This window comes from Rattus norvegicus, chromosome 18 (assembly GCF_021556685.1).
Source record: "Rattus norvegicus strain SHRSP/BbbUtx chromosome 18, alternate assembly SHRSP_T2T, whole genome shotgun sequence".
In the NCBI taxonomy this organism is placed as follows: Eukaryota; Metazoa; Chordata; class Mammalia; order Rodentia; family Muridae; genus Rattus; species Rattus norvegicus.
The window spans coordinates 28,762,734-28,786,455 of record NC_141551.1 but is presented as its reverse complement, the minus strand read 5'-3'; the positions used below and the strand labels follow the sequence as shown (position 1 = coordinate 28,786,455).

Sequence of the window (23,722 nt, the reverse complement as noted above, 5' to 3'; positions counted from 1 at the left end):
ATAAATTGCTCTGTTAAAAAGAGCAAGCAAAAATTCAACCTATTGAGTTGACTAAATTCAGAAAAAAAAGACTCATAAAGAAAAATTAATTTCCTATTTTCTGATTGAAATGACCCAATGACTTTTAGCCTAACTCCATACCGAAATGAAGGTCCCTTCCTATTTTGGATTGAAATATTTGCCGAACAAGTACATATAAAATTAATTTTTAGATTTAAAATTTGCATGTGTAAGGTATTTGGAAAACTAGTTAGGGCATCATGAGAGAGAAAGAAGAGGTGGAAAATAGAGCAGGTACTGTAGTCCATGTGATAAGGCAACAGAAAGGCCAACAATCCAAGGGCAGAGAGGACACCAGCCGGATAGAGAAAGAGGAAGGGGAATGGATGCCAAAGCCCTTAAATGCTAGCCTAAAAACTCAACATAAAAGAATAAAATGCAATTTTAATGTCTTGAAGTTCCAAGGTTTCCATGCAACTAACAATTATAATTTAACAATGATTTCATGCATTAGTAATGCAACGCAAATACTATCAAGCAAGATGTGATGATACATGTCCCTCACCCTTGCATTCAACAGGCAAAAAGAGGAGAAATAAAGAGAGAGAGAGAGAGAGAGAGAGAGAGAGAGAGAGAGAGAATACTAGAAGAAATTAGGGGAAATTCTAAGGAACTTAAGAAAAAAGCTATATCTTTATTTTAACTAAGCTGTTAGCTGTGTCTCTTAGGATTGTATACTCTAGATTTCTTACTGAATTTAATCGCTGATGTCCTTGCAAAAATTAATAACAGGAAAATGATAAATGAAAAATAATAAAGTCAGCAACTTGAGAAACACACAGTAACTCAGTATATTTACATGTTTGATGTTTGATTGATATCAAATAAATATAAAAACAAACATATCTATAATGCATATATACATATGTTTGAACAAAGGAAAGGAGAGAAAAGAAACAAAGAAGAGACAGGGAAAAACAGAGACACAGAGGTTCTCTTTTTAAAGCCTACAGCCAAGAGAGATACAATAGGTCATGCTTGTAATTCTGGCCTTGAGAAACTGGGGCAGGAAGCTTGCTGTGACTTTGAGGTCACTCTGGGCTATTGTGAGACTCTGTCTCAAAAACATAAAGTAAAAACTCAGAGATCAAACCAGGATATTGTCACCATGAAGGTTAAATACCTCTTAAATTTGCTATTACAACATTTGCACTATATTGCATTAAATTATTTAGTGACATGAGTGCACTTCATAACTGAGACATTATCAATAACATGAGCTATGACTAAAGGAAAAAAGAAACCTATAGAAATTCAAATCAAAGGCATAGATTTCATAAGTATGTGTGATATAGTGACCAATAAAATTTTAATTTAATGTGCATTTTTTCATCAAGAAATCTTTGGGATTTAACACTGAGACCAGCCATGGGAAGCTGGCAGTCAAAGGCAACATTGTGTTTATATTCTTGTTACAATTTTGTGTTGTCCAACTTCCTTAATAATGTCAACTTTCGTTTGGATATATTTGTGAAACATGGACTGAATAATAAATTCATAGCGAATGGGAAAGGACAAATAACTGCTAAAGATCAGAATTAAAATGATAGATAAAGATTAGTTGCTTTGGTGATGCTGGAATAAATTTGAAAAGTTACAGTAAAGCATAGTTGGTAGGATAGTTTCATCTCATCAGGGTTTCTGGAGGAACAGAACTTATAGAATAGAGCATATATATATGGCTGTCTACCAATGAAAGATCTAAGAATCTAATACTTGTTCAAGTCATAAGACTGAATGTTTCAATTGGTCTTCAGCGTGTGTCAGAATCCTGAAGAAGACTCCAGGGAAGGCATAGATGTGCCACCGAGAGCCAGAGCAAGTAGGCAAAGAGCTAGAAGTCTTCCTTCTATGTCCTTTATAAAGGCCACCACCAGAAAGAGTGTCCTAGATTAAAGGTGTAGGATCCAGACTAAAATCTGGTCTTCCCACTTCAAATGATTCAATTAAGAAAAAAAAATCCCTCACAGCTGTACCCAGTCAATGAAATTTTAGGTAATTCCAGATGGATCCAGGTTGACAACAAAGAACAGCCATCATACCATGGAACCTAACTAGCTTACAAAGCTGTCTTTATATAAACCAACGCCGCTCTGTTTAAGATAACAAGAGAACCTATTGACCTAAACCACACATGCAGAGTAGTATAAAATATTCTAAGGGAATAATAAAGTTTTCCCATTTTAATATTAATTTAGACTAGAACATTTTTGATCTCTTGAAATAAAAAGAATGCTAGCTTGGCATGTAGAAGACAGTTCATTTGAAATCGTATGTCACAAGAAGATAAAGGAATTGTTGATGGTGCTGTTTTCTATTTTTAAAGATTTATTTATTTTATTTTTATGTCTTAATACTTTGCCTTCATGTATTAGGTGTACTTTATGCATGCTTAGCACCCACAGAGGCCAGAAGAGAGCATCAAATGCCCTGGAACTGGAGTTACCGATGGTTGTATGTGACCATGTGGGTGCTAGGAATCAAATCTGGGTCGTCTGCTAGAACTGCAAGTGCTGCTGAGCCATCTCTCCATTCCTGGGAGAGATAATTTTTTTGTCATTTGTTTGTTTTTAAAAGGACTGTACTATTTGCTCCTGGAATTCACTATGCAGACCAAGCAGAGATCTTCTTGCCTCTGCTGAGTGCTGGCATTAAGGGTGTGCCTCACCAACCTTGGTGAGATGAAGCCTTTAAGAATAATTTTCAGAGACTTTCCACTCCCATCATAACACTTTCCTCAAAGGGAAAATGTTTAGGCTTTCTGATAAAGGGGACCATAGTGAAGGGTTGTTAAATAAAATCACACCAAGAACTACAAAACATCCTTCTTCTAAAATAAAAGTGAATAATTCATACTGGAACAAGAATCAGTACTACTGAAGCAAAAGAAATCATCAAATAAGAAAACATCATGAATGAACTGGCAGGATACCTTGCTGCTATACCAGCAAATGCAGTTGCTGAATACAGTCTTGTTCTATGATACACATGAGGGACAAAAGAAAATGCTAAATGTTCTCATGAAAAGAAAAAGGGAAAGGAAAAAGTGCAACATTTTGTTAATGCATTGGATCAAATCAAAAATTAACTTGAAAATTAAATATAAATAATGTTATAAATATTTTTAATATGAAGACAGCATATGAAAATAAAACTTACTGCATCCTCAACACGAGTTCTATTGGGGAAAGCTTAGGGGTTCATAGTTTTAGGAAGAGGTTTGCAGAGTAGTGCATAGATGGACATCATAAAACCAATTTCTGGAATAAACTATATTCCAAAATATTGCTAAAAATATTCGTGCATAGTGGTACTCAGACAAAGAAAATATATCTGACACACATTCATTTGTCACAGAATAGAGTGAGAGAGAAAATATATTTCATCAAACAAAATATGAAAGTAAAAAGTAATAGCCCACCTTCCCGGACAAGTCTCCTCCAGCAGAATGATTTTCCATTCCCACTTCGGTCACTGGGCAAGGGGTAAGACTGGGACTAAAAGCCATGAGGTCGGTCTTGGGCGGACCCTCTCCAGAACATACTCGCTGCTGTCTCTGCTGTGAGTATGACCAGGTTCCCACCGCGCTGGAGCACACCAGAGTGGGCTTCCCGAGTCCGCACCCACCCTGCATGGGCACAGCTGAGCATCGGAGGGCTGTATATAGCAGCAGCGTGAGAACCAACAGGCTTGACACTGCGCAGATGGCGATGATCAAATACACATTGACATCTACCAGCGACTCCTCCCTGCGGGACGAGTTAGGCAACCCCTGGGAAGAAGCTTTTGGCATCTGGCCGTTCTCCACCAGGGACACCAGAACGGTGGCAGTGGTGATCAACATAGGTTCGCCATGGTCCTTCACCAACACCAATAGGCGCTGGCGCGGTAAATCAGATTCATCCAGGTCTCGTGTCGTGCTGATCTCACCGGTGTAGAGACCCACACGGAAAGGGCTGCGCGCCCCCACAGCCGTATGAAGCTCATAACACAGCCAAGCATTGTAACCAGAGTCTGCATCCACTGCGCGCACCTTTGACACCACGTGTCCCGCACCCACTGACCGCGACACAAGTTGGCTAAATTCGCCCATAGGTCCGCTTGACTGCTGCCCCAGCACCGTGGGTGCATTGTCGTTCTCATCCAGCACAAACACCTGCAGAGTCACATTGCTGCCCAGGGCAGGCACACCAGCGTCCCGCGCGCTCACCTGGAACTGCAGCAGCTCCAGCTCCTCATGGTCCAGAGGCTGCAGCGCGAACACCTTGCCGCTCTCCGCGTGCACAGACACATAGCTCGACAGCAAGCGCTCACCCACTCGCCGCTCCACCAGCGAGTAGGACACCAGCGCGTTCTCCTGTGCGTCTGCGTCCACCGCAGACACCGTGAAGATATGCGCGCCAGGAGGGTTGTTCTCTTTCACAAACACCGTGTATTCGGGCTGCGCGAATGCAGGAGCATTGTCGTTCACGTCAGCCACCTCCACAGACACGCTGGCAGTGGCACACAGCGAAGGCGAGCCCCCGTCCCGCGCTATCACCACCACCTTATAGTCAGTTGTGGTCTCTCGGTCCAGGGCACTGTCTAGCACGAGGGAATAGTAATTCTTGAAGGTGGAAACCAGCTTGAAGGGGACGTGATTAGCCAAGGAGCAGGTGACCTGCCCATTGACACCAGAGTCTTTGTCTGACACGCTGATCAGGGCGATTACAGAGCCCAAAAGAGCATCTTCTTTCACCGGGAGAGACAAAGAAGTAAGGACTATCTCTGGGGTATTATCATTTTCATCCAAGATTTCCACGAGTACAGTGCAGTGAGCAACCATAGGTGGATAACCTTTATCCGTAGCATCCACACGAATTTCATAATTGTTACTCTCCTCAAAGTCAATAGCGCCATTTACTCTTATCTCTCCAGTCTTTTCGTTTATTAGAAATTTCCTTTTTATAGTAGACGAGGTCAAAGAGCTAAATGAATACTCCACTTCTTTGTTTATTCCTTCATCTGAGTCTGTAGCATTCAGCCGTATTACTAAGGTTTGATTCTCTTGATTCTCATACATCTTAACTTCATAAACAGATCTGTCAAACACAGGCGCGTTATCATTAACATCCAACACCTGGATCAACAGAGAAACCGATCCTGTGAACTCAGGTTTGCCTCCATCGGTTGCTGTCAGTAGCAACTTTAGCTGAGGATTTTCTTCTCGATCTATCAGTTTTCGAAGAACAAGCACTGGGAACTTGTCTTTGCCTTTTTTGTTTACAATATCAAGGATAAAAAATTCGTTTGAACTAAGTTTGTAAGTAAGCATCGAGTTCTCTCCAACATCTGCATCAGATGCGCCTTCTAGTGGAAATTGAGAATCAAGCAGTCTAGATTCGGGTACCAAGATCTTTTGTTCCGCTACGGAGAATAGCGGAGGGTTGTCATTAATGTCCCTCACCTCCACCTCCACGTGGAAAACCTGCAGCGGTCTGTCCACGATCACCTCCAGGTGGATGCTACACTCCGCGCTCCTCCCGCACAGCTCCTCCCGATCGATCCGAGAATTCACAAACAAGATACCATTCTGCAGATTTACCTCCAGAAGGTCTCCGCGGTCCTTGGACGCCACCCTGAACAGGCGGGGCACCAGCTCCATCAGCTCCAGCCCCAGGTCCTGCGCGATGCGGCCCACGAAGGTGCCGTGTTTGGCCTCTTCTGGGATAGAGTAGTGGAGCTGGGCACTCCCTGCATCCCATGTTGCAACGAGCAGAAGCCAAAGTAGCAGGCGCCAAGCTCCATAGCTCAGACATCTGGAGATCACCACTGAAGCCTTCTCTTGTCTTAAACATCCATGAATATGCCATCTGGGACTCACAAAAGTTCTAATATCTTCTGGTCGGTTTTCCAAGCTCATTTTTTTTTTAACCGAAACGCGGAGATCTCCCAATCTAGCCACTTCCTAACCCCTGAGAAACAGCGAAGTGTATCTTTGTTCTTAAAGACTACATTATTTCGTGGACAGCAGCGACATCCAGTGGCTAAATGTGTAAGTATAATTGTATGCGTGCACTTTTTCTTTAATTCACATCTTAGGTTTGTTTCTGTGGATTATTATCCCTAGGTACACCCAATGCCTCATATTACATTTCTTTAGCATGTGGAAATATTTAATATGCAACTTTCTCTTCAAACGTAAAACTGCGAGAGATAATTCCTTTCTTGGTCACATGATAATTATTAGGTAAATTTTGACATCCTCTTAAGATTCAAGGAATAATGAAAGGGCTGATTTTTTTTTTTTTTTACTGCACAGCCCTTTCAAGTTATAATACCCAACTCAGTTATTTTGGCATTGTTTTAAGGTTAAGTAAATTTCATTCAGACAGGAGTTTCAAGACACCAAATCAGTTGTTTGCCAGATGTTTGTGTCTCCAAAGCCAACAGTAGATTGTAGATCCCCAACTTCAGCATCTGCTATTTTACCATTTACATTCCTGTATTTGTCTCTAGTAACCACACAACTTTGGCTTTTCATCCATGCAAACTCTCCATGTTCCACCTCCCACCCTCATGGCAATGTCTCAGTAGTAAGAAGACATTGGTGTAAATGACAGCAAACTAAGTCTGGGCTGCTTCTGTGGGAGAATTAAGAACTACACTAGTGTAAATTATTCTCAGACCCAAGTTTGGACACGCTTGTTTATACAACACTTATGACCAAGTCCGGCTCCTCAGGAAAAAACATTTCCTTTGGAAAATGGTCACCCTCCAGTGGTTAAACTGTGGCTAGTAGTCCATGGGCTGAAAGAGATGGTTCTTGCATTTAAGAAAATGGAAATCGGTTACATGGAAAAATTTTTATTTTATTACATTACACAATGACTTGAGATTCTCATTTTATATAAGTTGACAAATTCATGACGACTGCTTTCGGAGTTTGCTACAAGAAATCCATTGTTTCTGTGTTTTTCAAACTTTGAGGAGTCTCTGATCCCTATTGCCAAATGTATGCCCATCAATCCAACTTACCTTGAATGCAGACTTAGACTTTCAAATGTTTGTTAGCCATTGTTCTTCACATTCCATGCACTGTTTGTGATTGGCTCAGGTATTTGCTCTTTGTTTGTGATTGGCTCAGGTATTTGCTCTTTGTTTGTGATTGGCTCAGGTATTTGCTCTTTGTTGTTTGTGATTGGCTCAGGTATTTGCTCTTTGTTTGTGATTGGCTCAGGTATTTGCTCTTTGTTTGTGATTGGCTCAGGTATTTGCTCTTTGTTTGTGATTGGCTCAGGTATTTGCTCTTTGTGATTGGTTCAGGTATTTGCTCTTTGTGATTGGCTCAGGAATTTGCTCTTTGTTCGTGATTGGCTCAGGTATTTGCTCTTTGTTTGTGATTGGCTCAGGTATTTGGTCTTTGTTGTTTGTGATTGGTTCAGGTATTTGCTCTTTGTCTTGTTTTGCTTTGTTGGGGCTGGGGCGGGTGGTGAGACAGAGTCTCTCTATCCTTGACTGATCAGGCCAGCCTATTACTCACAGAGATCTCCCTGCCTCTGGCTCTGGAGTGCCAGGGTTAAAGGCATGTGGCACTAGCCTTGCAGGCTTAAGTATTCAACTGTGTGGTATAGACTGAGGGAGCTATCAGTTTCCAAGACAAGTCTGTCTCCGAGAACTAGCAGCTTCAGCACTTTGTTCTCAGTGCACCTCATCTTCATGTCTGCATTGATGTAATTGGTAATTTGGCCATTTATAGAAGCCCATATCATCTCCCAGCATAAAGGCTGCCATCATATATACATTTCAGAACTTGCAAAATACCCATGAGATTAATTTATCTTTAGGGACATGAAGAAGCATGAACACAGTGTAACCCAAGGAACTGAGATAGGAATTAATGACAAACTGGTGATAGAACACATATCATCACTTTGCCTAACAGGTGACAGTGTTTGTCTCTGTAGCAACCTTGCTCAAGCCAAGTTAGACTCAGGAAACCAGAAATGAAGTGCCTGTCACCCCTTTTATTCCATTTCTTCCTGAATGATAGTTTATCAAATGAAAATGAGAAAATTGAAAGATAGCTTGAACTAAATGGACAATTTACAGAAACAACTATTTGAAAGTCACAAAGTATCATCTCCAAATGTTTAGTATAGCATATAGGAACATTGAAGAGTCTTGTACTGTAGAATAATGAAAGAAAACTATATTCTCACCTATTGTACGGGAGTTTGTTTTTGTAGTTTTCAGACTATGAATTACAAATGAATTTAAAGAATTAAAATTTTTTAAGAATTCCAAATTTTAATCACTAATCTAAAAAAAAGTTAATTAAAAAAATCACTTTCTAAAGAAAGAAAGTTCCCCGAGCTGCTTTAATCTCAGCACTTGGGAGGCAGAGGGAGGAAGATCTCTGTGGATTCAAGGCCAGCCTGGTCTACAGAGCTAGTTCCAGAACAACCAGGGCTACACAAAGAAACTGTCATGAAAACCCATAAAACAAAAAGAAAGAAAAAGAACATATTAGCTGCTGGGAGAGAGTATTTTCCGTAATATCACAAGAGAAATAGTCCAGAATTATAAACATAGAAATCATTGTCAATAGGCATTTATAATTTACATTATGAAAAATTTAGAAATATATTTTACACATATTGAAATGAGAATCACAGTTATACTCTTTGATAGAATTGTGTTTATGATTTTTTGGGTTTCTTTTTGTTGTAGATGATGATGTTTAGTTCTGTTTTGCTTTTCATGTTTTGAGACAATAGTCCTGATACTCTCTATGTAGACCAGGCTGGCCTTAAAATTACAAATATACACTGCCACTGCCACTGCCTCTGCCTCTCTGACTCTCCCTCTCTGCCTCTCTCTCTGCCTCTCTGCCTCTCTGCCTCTCTGCCTCTCTGCCTCTCTGCCTCTCTGCCTCTCTCTGCCTCTCTCTGCCTCTCTCTGCCTCTGCCTCTGCCTCTGCCTCTGCCTCTGCCTCTGCCTCTGCCTCTGCCTCTGCCTCTGCCTCTGCCTCTGCCTCTGCCTCTGCCTCTGCCTCTGCCTCCTCTGCCTCTGCCTCCTCTGCCTCTGCCTCCTCTGCCTCTGCCTCCTCTGCCTCTGCCTCCTCTGCCTCTGCCTCCTCTGCCTCTGCCTCTGCCTCTGCCTCTGCCTCTGCCTCTGCCTCTGCCTCTGCCTCTGCCTCTGCCTCTGCCTGCTTGAATTAAAGGGATGAACCACCATGCCCAGCCTAGAATTAGGTTTCTAAGAAGAGACATTTTGTTTGTTGTCTCTTTGTTTTGATTTTACTGATCCCCTGGTTGCAATGTGTCTCCATCCAGAGGACTGCTAAATATGAAATTTTATATTCATGTTCACTGAATTGTAGAGGGTTTTTTATTTGTTTGTGTTTGTTTGTTTGTTTACTTTTGTAGTATTATTTAATTTTTGTTTGGTTTGTTGGCTTTTTGTTTATTTTGGTTGGTTACTTTGGTTTTTATTGTTGTTTGGAATGATAGTGGTTGTTGTTTTGTTTTTTGTTTTTGTTTTCACAAGGAATCATTTTCAAATGTTATGAAAGTTCATCTATCATTAGCAATTTGATTAATACATTACAGTTTTTAAATAAAGTTACTTTGGCAGTTAACTGACACTTCCATAATATGCAGTGATTTGTTCTAATAGGAGTATGGAAATAGAAGTCTTATCCAAATTTATATATATAAATAAATATATATATAATTATATATTAATTTATACATAATTATATATATATAATTTTTAAAATACTGGTATAATTGTAGACTTTTCTACAGTGCTTAAATATACCAAGGGAGTTTTTTGGAAAAATCTTCCAGAAATAAATATATGAATAAGCACAGTTCTACAACAACTCACCTTCTCAGAGGAGTCCAAAGAAACAGATGGTTCTGCAGATCCAGGACATGGAGGTAGACCGGGGCTGAAGGCCATTAGGTCGGTCTTCGGTAGGCCCTCTCCAGAGCATACCCTCTGCTGTCTCTGCTGCGAGTAAGACCAGGTACCCACCGCGCTGGAGCACACCAGCATGGGCTTCCCAGACCCACAAGCGCCCCCAGTGGGCATCGCCGAGCAGCGGAGCGCAGTGTACAACAGCAGCGTAAGCACCAATAGACTGGACACTGCGCAAATGGCAATGATCAGGTACACGTTGACATTCACTAACGATGACTCTGGTACACTAACACCCACAGAGGACCGGGACGAGGCCTTTGGGGCCTGGCCACTTTCCACTAAAGACACCAGCATGGTGACTGTGGCAGTCAGCTGAGGTTCACCGTGGTCCTTCACCAGCAGCAGCAGACGTTGTCTAGTCCCATCTGTTTCGTCCAAGGACCTTGTGGTGCTGATCTCACCGGTGTATAGTCCTACACGGAATGGGCTGCGCATGCTCCCTGGCAATGAGAGCAGCTCGTAAGACAGCCAAGCATTGTAACCAGAGTCTGCATCTACTGCGCGCACCTTCGCCACCACGTGACCAGGATCCACCGACCTAGGCAACAAATGATTGAACACTCCATCTGAACCACCCGTCCCAGATCCAAGCAACGTCGGCATGTTGTCGTTCTCATCCAGCACAAACACCTGCAGAGTCACATTGCTGCCCAGGGCAGGCACACCAGCATCCCGCGCGCTCACCTGGAACTGCAGCAGCTCCAGCTCTTCATGGTCCAGAGGCTGCAGCGCGAACACCTTGCCGCTCTCCGCATGCACAGACACATAGCTCGACAGCAAGCGCTCGCCCACCCTCCGCTCCACCAGCGAGTAGGACACCAGCGCATTCTCTTGTGCATCTGCATCCACCGCAGACACCGTGAAGATATGCGTACCTGGTGGATTGTTCTCCTTCACAAACACTGTGTATTCAGGCTGAGCAAACAGGGGCGCATTGTCGTTCACATCAGCCACCTCCACAGAAACGGTGGCCGTGGCCCGCAGCGAGGGAGAACCCCCGTCCTGCGCAGTCACCACCACCTGATAGTCAGCTGTGGTCTCTCGGTCCAGGGCGCTGTCCAGCACAAGCGAATAGTAATTCTTGAAGGTGGACACCAGCTTGAAGGGGACGTGATTAGCCAAGGAGCAGGTAACCTGCCCGTTGGCACCTGAGTCTAGATCAATCACACTGATCAGGGCAATAATTTTCCCCAGCTGCGCATCTTCTTTAACAGGGAGCCAGAGTGTTTTGACATTGAGCTGTGGGGCATTGTCATTAGCATCGACAACTTCCACAAGAACAGTACAGTGACCAATCAGTGGTGGGAAGCCCTTATCACGTGCCTCTAATGGAATCTTGTAAGCTTTGCACTCTTCAAAATCAATAATTCCGATAGCTGTAATCTCGCCACTCACAGCATCCACGTGAAACTTGGATTTTATATCTGAAGAAACATCACTAGAAAATGAGTACATAACTTCCCCATTGACGCCTTCGTCCAAATCTGAGGCATTGACTTTGATTACTAATGTCCCGTTTGGAACGTTTTCTGGTAATTTCACGGTATACAGAGATCTGTCAAAAGCTGGAGCGTTGTCATTGACATCCAGCACTGTGATGAGTAACTGAACGGTGCCGGTCAACTCCGGTTTGCCTCCGTCCGTAGCCGTGAGCAATAAGCGCATCTCTGCAGCTTCTTCTCTGTCTAAAGGTTTCCGCAAAACGAGCCCAAGAGGTTTCACCTGCTCGTGGTTGGGCGGTACATCCAGAGAGAAATGTTCATTGGTGCTCAGTCTGTAAGTCAGCAGGGCATTGGAACCGACATCTGCATCTGACGCGCCCTCTAGTGGAAACCGCGAGTCAAGCAGTCTGGACTCCGGAATAAACAGAGTCTTCTGTGTCGCTGGAAACGTGGGAGGGTTGTCATTAATGTCCCTCACCTCTACCTCGACGTGGAAAACCTGCAGCGGCCTGTCCACGATCACCTCCAGGTGGATGTTGCACTCCGCGCTCCTCCCGCACAGCTCCTCCCGATCGATCCGAGAATTCACAAACAAAATGCCATTCTGCAGATTTACCTCCAGAAGGTCCCCAAAACCCTTTGAGTCCAACTGGAAAAGACCAGGAACCAGCTCCGGCAGCTGCAGTTCCAGGTCCTGTGCGATGCGGCCCACGAAGGTGCCGTGTTTGGTTTCCTCCGGTATAGAGTAGCGGAGCTGTCCGCTCCCCACCTCCCAAACTGCGAGGAGCAGAAGCGAAAGCACTAGAAACCGTCCCTCTGGGAGTGCACCGCCTAAACACAGCATTTCAGGAGCTTGATACTTCCAGTTCGCTTAAATTACTTCCAAATGAAGAGATGCCAACTGATTCTCTCAATTCCTCCCTCCCGTGTTCACCATTGCTCATCAAAGTAAATAAGAATGGAGCGTCTTTTCTGCTGGAAAAAGGATGGCTATACCAGTCTTTTAATCAGAACGAATAAAGCGGCCGAGAGCGACATCAGGCGGCCTCAAAGAGTAAGTACATATTCGGCGATTGGACACTGAACCGTTGAACCTTATTTTATCCTCTGAATTTTATCATTGTTGAAATAGAAAACCACCTTTATCTTCCTGGAGGTACTATTAGAGGACTGACCTCTAAAATTATGAAATACATAATTACAGTTCTCTTGTTCCTGGGGAAACTGTCCACAAAATTTTAAAATAATGATGAAAATTGAGTGGCAATTTAAAACGATGAGGTACATAATCACAAATATTAAATTCGAAAAACGTTTTCGTTCTGTAACTCAGGGACATCCACATTCCTGAATTTTTGATCCTGACATAATAGACCCATGATGCCTAGCAAAGCTAGGCACCCAGAAATTTACTGATCAAAATAAACTTTTTTCTGCTGGATGAAAGATATCAGTAAATATATGCAGATGGAGTACTTTTCCTATGTAATTCCATAAACTGTCAATGTATAAAGTATTTTTAAAATAGAATCTAGGAGAACAACCTTTGTGGGGAGAAAATATATTTCTTTTTATTAATATTTACATAGCCTGTCCCCACCATCATGTTTTATTCCTGCACCTTCAGGATACGATTGCTTTCAACTATTGTCTTATGTGAAGATCAATGTCTTCTTCTCTCTTGTACAACATTTACTGTATCATCCCATTGTACATTTCATCTTCAGTATTGTTCATTCAGAGTTTGGGAAGAGTTCTATTTTAAACTTATGCTTACAATTCTTTTCTACCTAGGTTCTAATTAAGAACCACTCTCTTTTGAGTTCTAGTCTCCCACTCAAACATGATTAATTGATCGATCAATTGATTGATGATTGATTAAATCTATTATTAATCCATTGGGGGGTCTAAAAGTAAAATGATGGACATTTTGATGATGAAAATTATAGATGATGTTTAAAGTGATTAGGTGCCAAATACAGTTAGATGACATAAAGAACTTTGAATGCTATTTATGTTTTGTAAAAACAGCTAAAATTTAGGAGGAGATTATGGTCAAGTCACATCTGAGAGCCAAGTAGATGTCATCATAATAGTAAATATAAAGTCATTTCCAAAAAGAAGAGGCTGCACACTGTTCAAATAGTGTTATAAGCATAGGCATACCGAAGGCTGAAAGTCTTTAGAACTGAGAGCTAAAGTAAATCATTCTATATAGAACATTTTGATAGATAGATGACAGGCGTAGACAGGAATTATGAAAAATATGAAGGCAACCACATAAAATTCTTGCTTTTTGATTCATTTGAGTTGGGGAAAAGGATAAAATCTACTTATAAATGATTATGTGGTGTCATTATATTGCTAACATGCTATAAGAGTCCAGAGTTCCAGAAACCTCAAATTCACATTCATTAAATCTAACAATTCTTTTCTAAGAAATGTGCTTAATATCTAATAAGTATATATTGTCGGGGCAAATAAAACACACTCAGGAAGCAAAGGGAGAAAAGGAATTCTAGAATTTAAACGTTGAAAAACCAGGAAAGTAGCTCAAACTTTCGACAGATTTACTTTCAAAAAGAAAAATATTTCTGTGTAAAATAAAACATCTTCAACATTTTGAGTATCTTTATAATGATTTATAAATTACACATCTATCAACAACAGTAGAATTATTATATACTGTATTCTTGGTCTTTATTATTTTCTTAAACCATATTAGGTGTAAACGTAATGTAGATTTTTTGGGGGAGAGGTGCTAGATTCTGAACTTGGGCCCATGAGCCTGCTATGAAAGGTTTTTTTGTAAAATAATCAACTCATATGGAGACCAACACGATTGAACTGTATCACTGACTCTGCTTCAGCAGAGCTTTATCAGAATAAGAGCAACGATCGACCAGCCAATGATGCTCAAAAAAAAATATTAAAGTACTGAAAATAATGTAAAGCTTCCATACCAGTAAACGAAACAAACAAACAAAAACAAACTTGAAATGGTGGAAATTGCCAGATCTCAGAACTCAGGGACTGAAACAGGAGGACTGTGAGGTTTATGTTAAACTGAAATACATGATAGATACCCTGCTTCAAAAAAAGAAAGAAGGAAATCATTCTGCATCTTATGACTAAAAGGTTTAAAAGAGTAATAAATGTTACAACATCTTGAAACTAAGAGATCTAAAATGAACAAATAAGATGATAAACCAAACTCGTGAAATTGACTGTTGTAGCATAAATGGAAGATATGCCTTCCCGATAATACTACAAAATATATCAAAAGCTCAGAGAATAATTGTGAAATGTAAATGCTCGGAGGAATGCATTCCCACGGATGTCACCACAATTCTGATCTAGAAGACTGAACTCACACAAAGGCTAAAAGCAGTACTCCACACAATACGAAATTGCTTGTGACGCCTTGAACGACAAAGATTGCGGTGTACGAATAACCAGCATGTGATATGTCACTTGAACTCAAGAGTATCAAGCCAACATGAAGATGTAGTATCTCAGATGTTAAATAGATAGATAGATAGATAGATAGATAGATAGATAGATAGATAGATAGATAGATAAATGTACAACAACACAAAAATAATAAATCAAGTAAAAATTGTGGCTAGAATAGTATTGAATTTTGACAATAACATGTGCAAATGTGCAATACCATGAAAGGAGTCACAAAATTTCTATGAATTAAATGTTTCTAAATATAAAAGGACTTACTTGAAAGCCATGATGGTCATTTAAATCTTGCCCTTCCCCAATGACCTCTGATACTGGACGCGGTGGAAGACTGGGACTAAAAGCCATGAGGTCGGTCTTAGGTGGGCCCTCTCCGGAGCACACCCTTTGCCGCCTCTGCTGTGAGTAGGACCAGCTTCCCACCTCACTAGAGCACACCAGCATGGGCTTCCCAGGAGCACAGACTCCATCGGTGGGCGTCGTCGAGCAGCGCAACGCTGTATACAGCAGCAGCGTGAGCACCAACAGGCTGGACACTGCGCAGATGGCAATGATCAGATACACGTTGATATCCACCAGCGAGGCCTCTGGGACTGAAGCACGACTAGAAGCCTGAGAAGAGGCTTTTGGTGCCTGGCTACTCTCAACCAGGGACACAAGGATGGTAGCTGTGGAAGTCAGAGTTGGCTCACCATGGTCTTTCACCAATACCAACAGACGCTGCCTAGGTGCGTCAGACTCATCAAGAGCACGTGTTGTACTGATCTCACCCGTGTACAGCCCAACACGAAACGGGCTACGAGGGCCCACTGAGGGTTGCAGTTCATACGACAACCATGCGTTGTAGCCAGAATCTGAGTCCACCGCCCGCACTTTTGCGACCACCTGACCCACGCTCACAGACCTCTGTATCAGATCAGTTGCCACACTACCCAAGCCTTCAGTACCAGCCAAAAGAATGGATGGAGCATTGTCGTTCTCATCCAGCACAAACACCTGCAGAGTCACATTGCTGCCCAGGGCAGGCACACCAGCATCCCGCGCGCTCACCTGGAACTGCAGCAGCTCCAGCTCCTCATGGTCCAGAGGCTGCAGTGCGAACACCTTGCCGCTCTCCGCGTGCACAGACACATAGCTCGACAGCAAGCGCTCCCCCACCCTACGCTCCACTAGAGAGTAAGACACCAGCGCATTCTCTTGTGCATCCTCATCCATTGCCGACACCGTGAAGATACGCGCTCCAGGCGGGTTGTTCTCTTTCACAAACACCGTGTATTCGGGCTGCGCGAACGCAGGAGCATTGTCGTTCACGTCAGCCACCTCCACAGACACGCTGGCCGTGGTACACAGAGAAGGGGAACCCCCGTCCCGCGCTGTCACCACCACCTGATAGTCAGCTGTGGTCTCTCGGTCCAGGGCGCTGTCCAGCACAAGCGAATAGTAATTCTTGAAGGTGGACACCAGCTTGAAGGGGACGTGCGGAGTCAAGGAGCAGGTCACCCGCCCATTGGCTCCAGAGTCCAGATCAGAAACGCTAATTAGAGCAATGACAGTACCCAGTGCAGCGTCCTCTCGAACAGGCAGGGATAAGGAAGTCAAGGTGATCTGAGGCACATTGTCGTTTTCATCCAATACCCTCACTAAAACAGTGCAATGGCCTGCCATCGGAGGGTGTCCTTTGTCCGTCGCGTCAACGCGGATTTTGTAGACATCTACTTGCTCAAAGTCCAAATTCCCTTGAATTACGATTTCTCCTGTGTCTGCATCTATGCTAAACTGGTCAAGAATCCTGGGCGACACCAGCCTATTAAAAGAGTAAGAAATTGCTGAATTCGTCCCTTCATCCCTGTCAGAAGCATTCAGTCTAATAACTGTCGTTCCGTTGTCTGAGTTTTCCAAGATTCTCACTTCATACTCAGGGTGTTGGAAAGTAGGGGCGTTGTCATTCACATCCAGCACAGTGACCAGCAGCTGAACCGAGCCTGTGAGCTCAGGCTTGCCTCCATCCGTGGCTGTCAGCAGTAGCTTATGCTCAGGAGCATCCTCTCTGTCCAACAACTTTCTTAAAGCTAGCTCAACCTGTTTACTTTCTTCGTTCTTTGAACTCACAATTAGTGTGAAGTAATCATTAGAGTCAAGCCTATAAGTTACAGCTGAATTGGCTCCAATGTCTGCATCGAATGCGCCCTCTAGCAGAAACCTAGAGTCTAGCATTCTGGATTCTGAAATATGCAGTTTTTGTTCTTTCACGGGGAATACCGGCGGGTTGTCGTTAATGTCCCTCACCTCCACCTCCACGTGGAAAACCTGCAGCGGCCTGTCCACGATCACCTCCAGGTGGACGCTACACTCCGCGCTCCTCCCGCACAGCTCCTCCCGGTCGATCCGAGAATTCACAAACAAAATGCCATTCTGCAGATTTACCTCCAGAAGGTCTCCGCGGTCCTTGGACGCCACCCTGAATAGACGGGGCACCAGCTCCGCCAGCTCCAGTCCCAGGTCCTGTGCAATGCGGCCCACGAAGGTGCCGTGTTTGGCCTCCTCAGGGATGGAGTAGTGGAGCTGGCCGCTCCCAGCTTCCCAGATTGAGAACAGCAGAAGCAAAAGCAGCAGACGCCGGGAATCCGGACCTCCTCGCCGAGCAAACACCATGTCAAGGACTCCTTTTGTTCCTTTGAGAAATCTGGTCTTGATATAAAGATCAACTGTTGGGCATCTCGAATCCTTTAATCCAGTTGAGCGGCAACTGCCATTGTTCAGCGGATTTTAAGAAACATACGGCTGTGAGAGAGTCTTGGGATCTGAGTGAGGCAGACCTTGATAGACAGCGACATCATGTGGCTCCAATAGGTAATGAGTCCAAAGATTTAACAACCTGGGCAATAATTGGGTTCTTTCATAATATGAATATTTTCTTTTCATTTTTTAATTCTTTAATAGTAGATTCTTACTGTTGCAGGTGCATGCATGTTTGTCTTCTCTCTCCTTTACAGAGATTCCGTTTCAGTGAGAGATCTTTTCATTAGTGAAAATGTCTCTTTCCAATATTTTAAATACTGGTCTATCAATAGTATGCTAATAATTCTCTGTAATATGTGTTATGACCTGGAAATTACATGCATATCACAAGTATAAACTTCCCTCCACACTTGTCTGTGGAAGTAATTTGTTCATTGGCAGCGGTCATTGAAATATATTATTCTATATGAACATATAATTCTAATTTTTCTTAAGTTTATATGTGTTCTTGTGAATCCTTATTACATTTGAAAACATCCTCTTGATGTTCCCAGTGAACATAAAAACATTTTAAACTGTTTTACTTACAAATTCTTGGAAAATGAAAACCCATATTTTTCCAACAATCAATATATGTGTAATGTATCAAATGAGCCTCTCACAACATTTTCCTTTATAGATTTCTCAGCCATTGTAAATCCAAATAATATTTCAACTTCTGGTCTTGGCTGGATTTGGATCTTTCTTCTGCTCCAAAATATGAGCATAACTCCAAAATTATGACTTTATCTTCTTCATACTTTTTGCTCTTTCTTTAATAAGAGTCTTCTCTGTGTGTCAATGTCTTTAGACAAGTTTTGAAGAATGTTTAAACCTATAATTACAAAGGTGGAGGTGGTGGTGCATGCCTTCCTTTCTAGCACCAGGGAGGCAGAGGCAGGAGGATGATTGTGAATTCAAGGCCAACCTGCTCTGTATAATGAATCCCAGGAGTGTTAGGAGAAACCCTGTCTCAAAAGTCCAAAATAAATATCAATACTTACCACCAAATCTAAATATTTGAACATCATGATTTCTATATTTTGGCCATTCTCCAAATTTACTTAGGCATAGTCCCAAACTTAATTTTATAACTGGTTCTCTCTTGCATACAATATTTAAAGTTTTCCTAGTCCCTTCCCATTTTATATACCATGATTGTTGTGCTTATGACTATAACTTCTAGTGGAGTGTGCTGAGGCCTCTAGCACATTTGATTTCTATTTGACAAGTATGAGTCCTCAGTCTCACATCAGGCCATCTTCATGTTGCCTCTGACGTCTTTTCACTGTGAATTATGTTTTACAGAAACACCCCATCTCATCCTAAAACGCTTCTGTTAAAGTTCTCTTTTACTTCATTTTTATCCATGACAATGGTACTCTCAAAGTTAACCTCATAAGTTAATTCTCCAAAAATTCGTTGTTTTTTTAATAACTGCTTTCAATTAGGTGTATATTAATTGGAATTCCTCTAGTGGCCTTATCACTAAATTGCAGATTATTTCAATGACACCTGTTGTTTTTCTCTAGATTCCTATCCTTGTATTCTGTAGAGTACCTACAAAAGTTACATCACACTGGAAGCTTCTAGTGGTTATAATGTTTACATAAATGTAGTTCTAACTGAATAGTTTGAATTTCTAAAATTAAGTAAAGCATAACCTATGGCTTTTTACTTAAGTTCTTAAAAATCTGGATGTTTGGGGATATGATAGATATAATTATGTATTATTTTAATTGCTTCTTAGTGCTTGGAATAAGAATATATCATTAGCTACAGATGCCGAGTTACTGAAAATGCACAGACAAGAAAAAGAGAAAAGGGAAATGATGGAGTTTTCTATGAAACTATTAACTTTATTCTCATTTTAGTTAACAAAAGACTATCTCTATAAATAACATTAAAGACATTGTTAAAATGGAACTACAGAATCTCTGTGAATTTTACAAACAAGAAATATATCCCATAGCCAGCAAAGAAAAACCTGAGTTTGTATCTCTCAAACTGATTTCCTAATAAAAAAAATAATGATAGCTCATGAATACAGATGCCATGGTAAGGGGGTTCTCCTGTCAACTTCTGTAGTGTCCAAAAATGAATTAATCTTAATTTTTATTAGTTAATTTGCTAGGAAGGCTTTAAATTGGTATATCCATGTAGGATGAAACAAAACTTTGAAAATCAATACAACCATTATGATTACTGTCACTAAAACTCTACAATAATCATAAATATTCTCCAAATGGACTATTCTTTAAATAGAAGCAGAATTTGGTGTGCCTGTGGTAGTGCTCTAAGGTTAAGTCTCCTGAGAGCTGCCCAGGAGTTGAGCACATTTACTTTACTTACTCTAAAAACAAGAGCAAAATATTCCAAAATAATCTCATGGCATATATTAGAATTGAGCCAGCTTTGAAGGTGGATAGTCAGAGGTAACTAAACAAATACTTGAAATTTTAAAAACAGCACAAGTTTTCTGACCTGCCTTTGTGCACCACGGATGTGCACGATGAACAACTTAGCTGATAAGTCCTGATCTTAATCTGAGTAATGAAGTAAGATGCAGATACTTGACATGATGAATGAACAAAAGATGATGCCTGCCTTGCAAGAGAAGAAGTGCAACAATGCAGAAGAGAAGGTTTGAAGGGGCACTATTTTCCTAAACAGAAAGGCATGTCGCATATATATTTGTAGTTTTAGAATACAAAACAGAAGCCAAAACCTCCCAGAATTCAAAGAAGTAAATGCTTCACTGTAAGAACTGGGAATAACTTTCGCTGTACACTAGAGTTAATTCTTCTGTATTTTGAATGTGAGTAGTCCCGATGGAACTATATTTTTAAGTAATATTAATTACCACAAACATGGCAAGTACAATCCTACAAGTAAGGTTTAAAAAAGAAAGTGCTACACAAATATGATTGGAAAATATAAATTCTTGCAATAAGAAACAGAGATAATTCAACTTGTAGAGTAAAAATATTACACCTATAATGTTGAAACCTATGTTGTGGTAGAATATGCAAGACACAAAGTAGTAATAGGTCAGCATATATATTTAAATTAGTTTACTGTAGGATTTATAAGTTCTCATTGGGAGTGCTTGCCTAGCATGCTGTGGGAATTCTTTTTTATGAGGTCTGGACATTGAATAATGTACCGGTTGTGGATACACTTAACTTTAGAAATCTCCTACGTAAAGAATGTAAAGACATTAATCATATTAGCAAGTTTTATCAATAGTCCAGACCAACATAAATTACCAAGTTTATGAAAGAGAAACCCAAACTGGCCTTAACCCCTGTGTAAGTCAGACTAAGCTAAAAATTAAATTCCCTTATTCCTCAGCCTCCCTGGTGTTGCAATTAATAGATTACATCATGAAATAAATACAGCTAAACTATTTTTTCCACTCCTGGAGAGAAAAATATTTAAGACTCACGTTGTCTGTAGAACTTGGACCCTGAGGTAGGCTGGGGCTGAAAGCCATGAGGTCGGTCTTGAGCGGACCCTCTCCAGAGCACACCCTCTGTCGCCTCTGCTGTGAGTATGACCAGCTTCCCACGGCGCTGGAGCACACCAGCATGGGCTTCCCTGGAGCACAGGCTCCATCTGCGGGCGTCGCCGAGCAGCGCAGCGCGGTGTACAGCAGCAGGGTGAGCACCAACAGGCTAGATACCGCGCAGATGGCGATGATCAGGTACACATTGACATCCACTAGCCCTTGATCCACGCTGGAGGCTCCAACTGACACCTTAGTTGAGACCTTCTGTGTTTGGCCACTGTCTACCAGAGAAAGCAACACCGTGGCTGTGGCAGTCAGAGAAGGTTCTCCGTGATCCTTCACCAACACTAACAAGCACTGCCGCAATGCATCTGTTTCCTCCAGTGCACGTGTCGTGCTGATTTCTCCTGTGTACAGGCCGACACGGAAGGGAATACGAACTCCACCCACAGCCGGCTGCAGTTCATAGGACAACCATGCATTGTAGCCAGAGTCCTCATCTACTGCACGCACTTTCGCCACAACCTGACCAGGCACCAAAGCCCGAGATACTACCTCACTCATTGTGCCACCAGCCCCGTTAGCTAAAGGCCCCAGCAGGGTGGGTGCATTGTCGTTCTCATCCAGCACAAACACCTGCAGAGTCACATTGCTGCCCAGGGCAGGCACACCAGCATCCTTCGCATTCACCTGGAACTGCAGCAGCTCCAGCTCCTCATGGTCCAGAGGCTGCAGTGCGAACACCTTGCCGCTCTCCGCGTGCACAGACACATAGCTCGACAGCAAGCGCTCACCCACCCGCCGCTCCACCAGCGAGTAGGACACCAGCGCATTCTCCTGTGCATCCGCATCCTCCGCAGACACCGTGAATATGTGCGCTCCAGGAGGGTTGTTCTCTTTCACAAACACCGTGTATTCAGACTGTGAGAACGCAGGAGCATTGTCATTCACGTCAGCCACCTCTACGGACACGCTGGCAGTGACCCACAGGGAGGGTGAGCCCCCGTCACGGGCAGTCACCACCACATCGTAGTTAGAGATAGTCTCTCGGTCCAGAGCACTGTCCAGCACCAGTGAATAGTAATTCTTGAATGTGGACACCAGCTTGAAGGGAATGTGAGGATTCAGGAAGCAGGTCACCTGCCCGTTGGTGCCAGAATCACGATCAAATACGCTAATTAAGGTGACGACTCTTCCAGGTTGACTGTCCTCAGATACTGGGAGAGACAAGGAACTGATAGTCAACTGTGGGGCATTGTCATTAGCATCGACAACTTCCACAAGAACAGTACAGTGTCCTGGCAGTTGTGGGAACCCTTTATCACGTGCCTCTAATGGAATCTTGTAAGCTTTGCACTCTTCAAAATCAATAATTCCGATAGCTGTAATCTCGCCACTCACAGCGTCCACGTGAAACTTGGATTTTATATCTGAAGAAACATCACTAGAAAATGAGTACATAACTTCCCCATTGACGCCTTCGTCCAAATCTGAGGCATTGACTTTGATTACTAATGTCCCGTTTGGAACATTTTCTGATAATTTCACGGTATACAGAGATCTGTCAAAAGCTGGAGCGTTGTCATTGACATCCAGCACTGTGATGAGTAACTGAACGGTGCCGGTCAACTCCGGTTTGCCTCCGTCCGTAGCCGTGAGCAATAAGCGCATCTCTGCAGCTTCTTCTCTGTCTAAAGGTTTCCGCAAAACGAGCCCAAGAGGTTTCACCTGCTCGTGGTTGGGCGGTACATCCAGAGAGAAATGTTCATTGGTGCTCAGTCTGTAAGTCAGCAGGGCATTGGAACCGACATCTGCATCTGACGCGCCCTCTAGTGGAAACCGCGAGTCAAGCAGTCTGGACTCTAGAATAAACAGAGTCTTTTGTGTCGTTGGGAACAATGGAGGATTATCATTAATGTCCCTCACCTCTACCTCGACGTGGAAAACCTGCAGCGGCCTGTCCACGATCACCTCCAGGTGGATGTTGCACTCCGCGCTCCTCCCGCACAGCTCCTCCCGATCGATCCGAGAATTCACAAACAAAATGCCATTCTGCAGATTTACCTCCAGAAGGTCTCCGCGGTCCTTGGACGCCACCCTGAACAGGCGGGGCACCAGCTCCGCCAACTCCAGCCCCAGGTCCTGGGCGATGCGGCCCACGAAGGTGCCGTGTTTGGCTTCCTCGGGAACAGAGTAGTGGAGCTGACTGTTCCCTGCCTCCCAGACTGCCAAAATTATCAGGAGGAGGAGCAATTGTTGACTTTTCCAGTTGTATCCTCTCAGGTTTACCATTTCAAATTACTGACGTTTTCTTCTCATGCGCGACAGTTACCTCAAATTCTGGAGACTTTTTATTCCTTCATTCCAGTCCCGAGATGCTGGCCATTGTGGAGCAAACTGAAGAGTGAAGCCCAGTGGATTCTTTCTAATGGAAAATGGTCTCGCTTTGTGACTATTTAGTGGCTAAGAGCGACATCATGTGGCCCAAGAA

The 23,722-nt window shown here is 42.7% G+C and overlaps 10 protein-coding genes across 10 annotated transcripts in view; all 10 read right to left on the bottom strand.

Moving 5' to 3' along the window:
• The window catches only part of Pcdha10 (protocadherin alpha 10), a 204,937-nt gene extending 198,975 nt beyond the window's left edge, over nucleotides 1-5,962 (bottom strand). Inside the window, exon 1 of the mRNA NM_053939.2 lies at nucleotides 3,482-5,962. Coding sequence (NP_446391.1) covers nucleotides 3,482-5,962 — 2,481 coding nt within the window. The remainder of the gene's footprint in view (nucleotides 1-3,481) is intronic.
• The window catches only part of Pcdha9 (protocadherin alpha 9), a 211,291-nt gene extending 198,976 nt beyond the window's left edge, over nucleotides 1-12,315 (bottom strand). Inside the window, exon 1 of the mRNA NM_199508.1 lies at nucleotides 9,934-12,315. Coding sequence (NP_955802.1) covers nucleotides 9,934-12,315 — 2,382 coding nt within the window. The remainder of the gene's footprint in view (nucleotides 1-9,933) is intronic.
• Pcdha8 (protocadherin alpha 8) overlaps nucleotides 1-17,594 on the bottom strand; it is a 216,569-nt gene extending 198,975 nt beyond the window's left edge. Inside the window, exon 1 of the mRNA NM_053942.1 lies at nucleotides 15,204-17,594. Within this exon, the coding sequence (NP_446394.1) occupies nucleotides 15,204-17,594 (2,391 nt within the window). The remainder of the gene's footprint in view (nucleotides 1-15,203) is intronic.
• Pcdha7 (protocadherin alpha 7) overlaps nucleotides 1-23,523 on the bottom strand; it is a 222,498-nt gene extending 198,975 nt beyond the window's left edge. The window contains exon 1 of the mRNA NM_199507.1: nucleotides 21,169-23,523. Within this exon, the coding sequence (NP_955801.1) occupies nucleotides 21,169-23,523 (2,355 nt within the window). The remainder of the gene's footprint in view (nucleotides 1-21,168) is intronic.
• Nucleotides 1-23,722, bottom strand: part of Pcdha1 (protocadherin alpha 1) — a 264,765-nt gene that overhangs the window by 198,975 nt on the left and 42,068 nt on the right. The gene's annotated exons all lie outside the window — the stretch shown is intronic.
• The window catches only part of Pcdha2 (protocadherin alpha 2), a 255,785-nt gene that overhangs the window by 198,975 nt on the left and 33,088 nt on the right, over nucleotides 1-23,722 (bottom strand). The gene's annotated exons all lie outside the window — the stretch shown is intronic.
• Nucleotides 1-23,722, bottom strand: part of Pcdha3 (protocadherin alpha 3) — a 249,612-nt gene that overhangs the window by 198,975 nt on the left and 26,915 nt on the right. The window lies entirely within an intron of this gene.
• Pcdha4 (protocadherin alpha 4) overlaps nucleotides 1-23,722 on the bottom strand; it is a 243,172-nt gene that overhangs the window by 198,979 nt on the left and 20,471 nt on the right. The gene's annotated exons all lie outside the window — the stretch shown is intronic.
• Nucleotides 1-23,722, bottom strand: part of Pcdha5 (protocadherin alpha 5) — a 235,590-nt gene that overhangs the window by 198,976 nt on the left and 12,892 nt on the right. The gene's annotated exons all lie outside the window — the stretch shown is intronic.
• Nucleotides 1-23,722, bottom strand: part of Pcdha6 (protocadherin alpha 6) — a 228,659-nt gene that overhangs the window by 198,975 nt on the left and 5,962 nt on the right. The gene's annotated exons all lie outside the window — the stretch shown is intronic.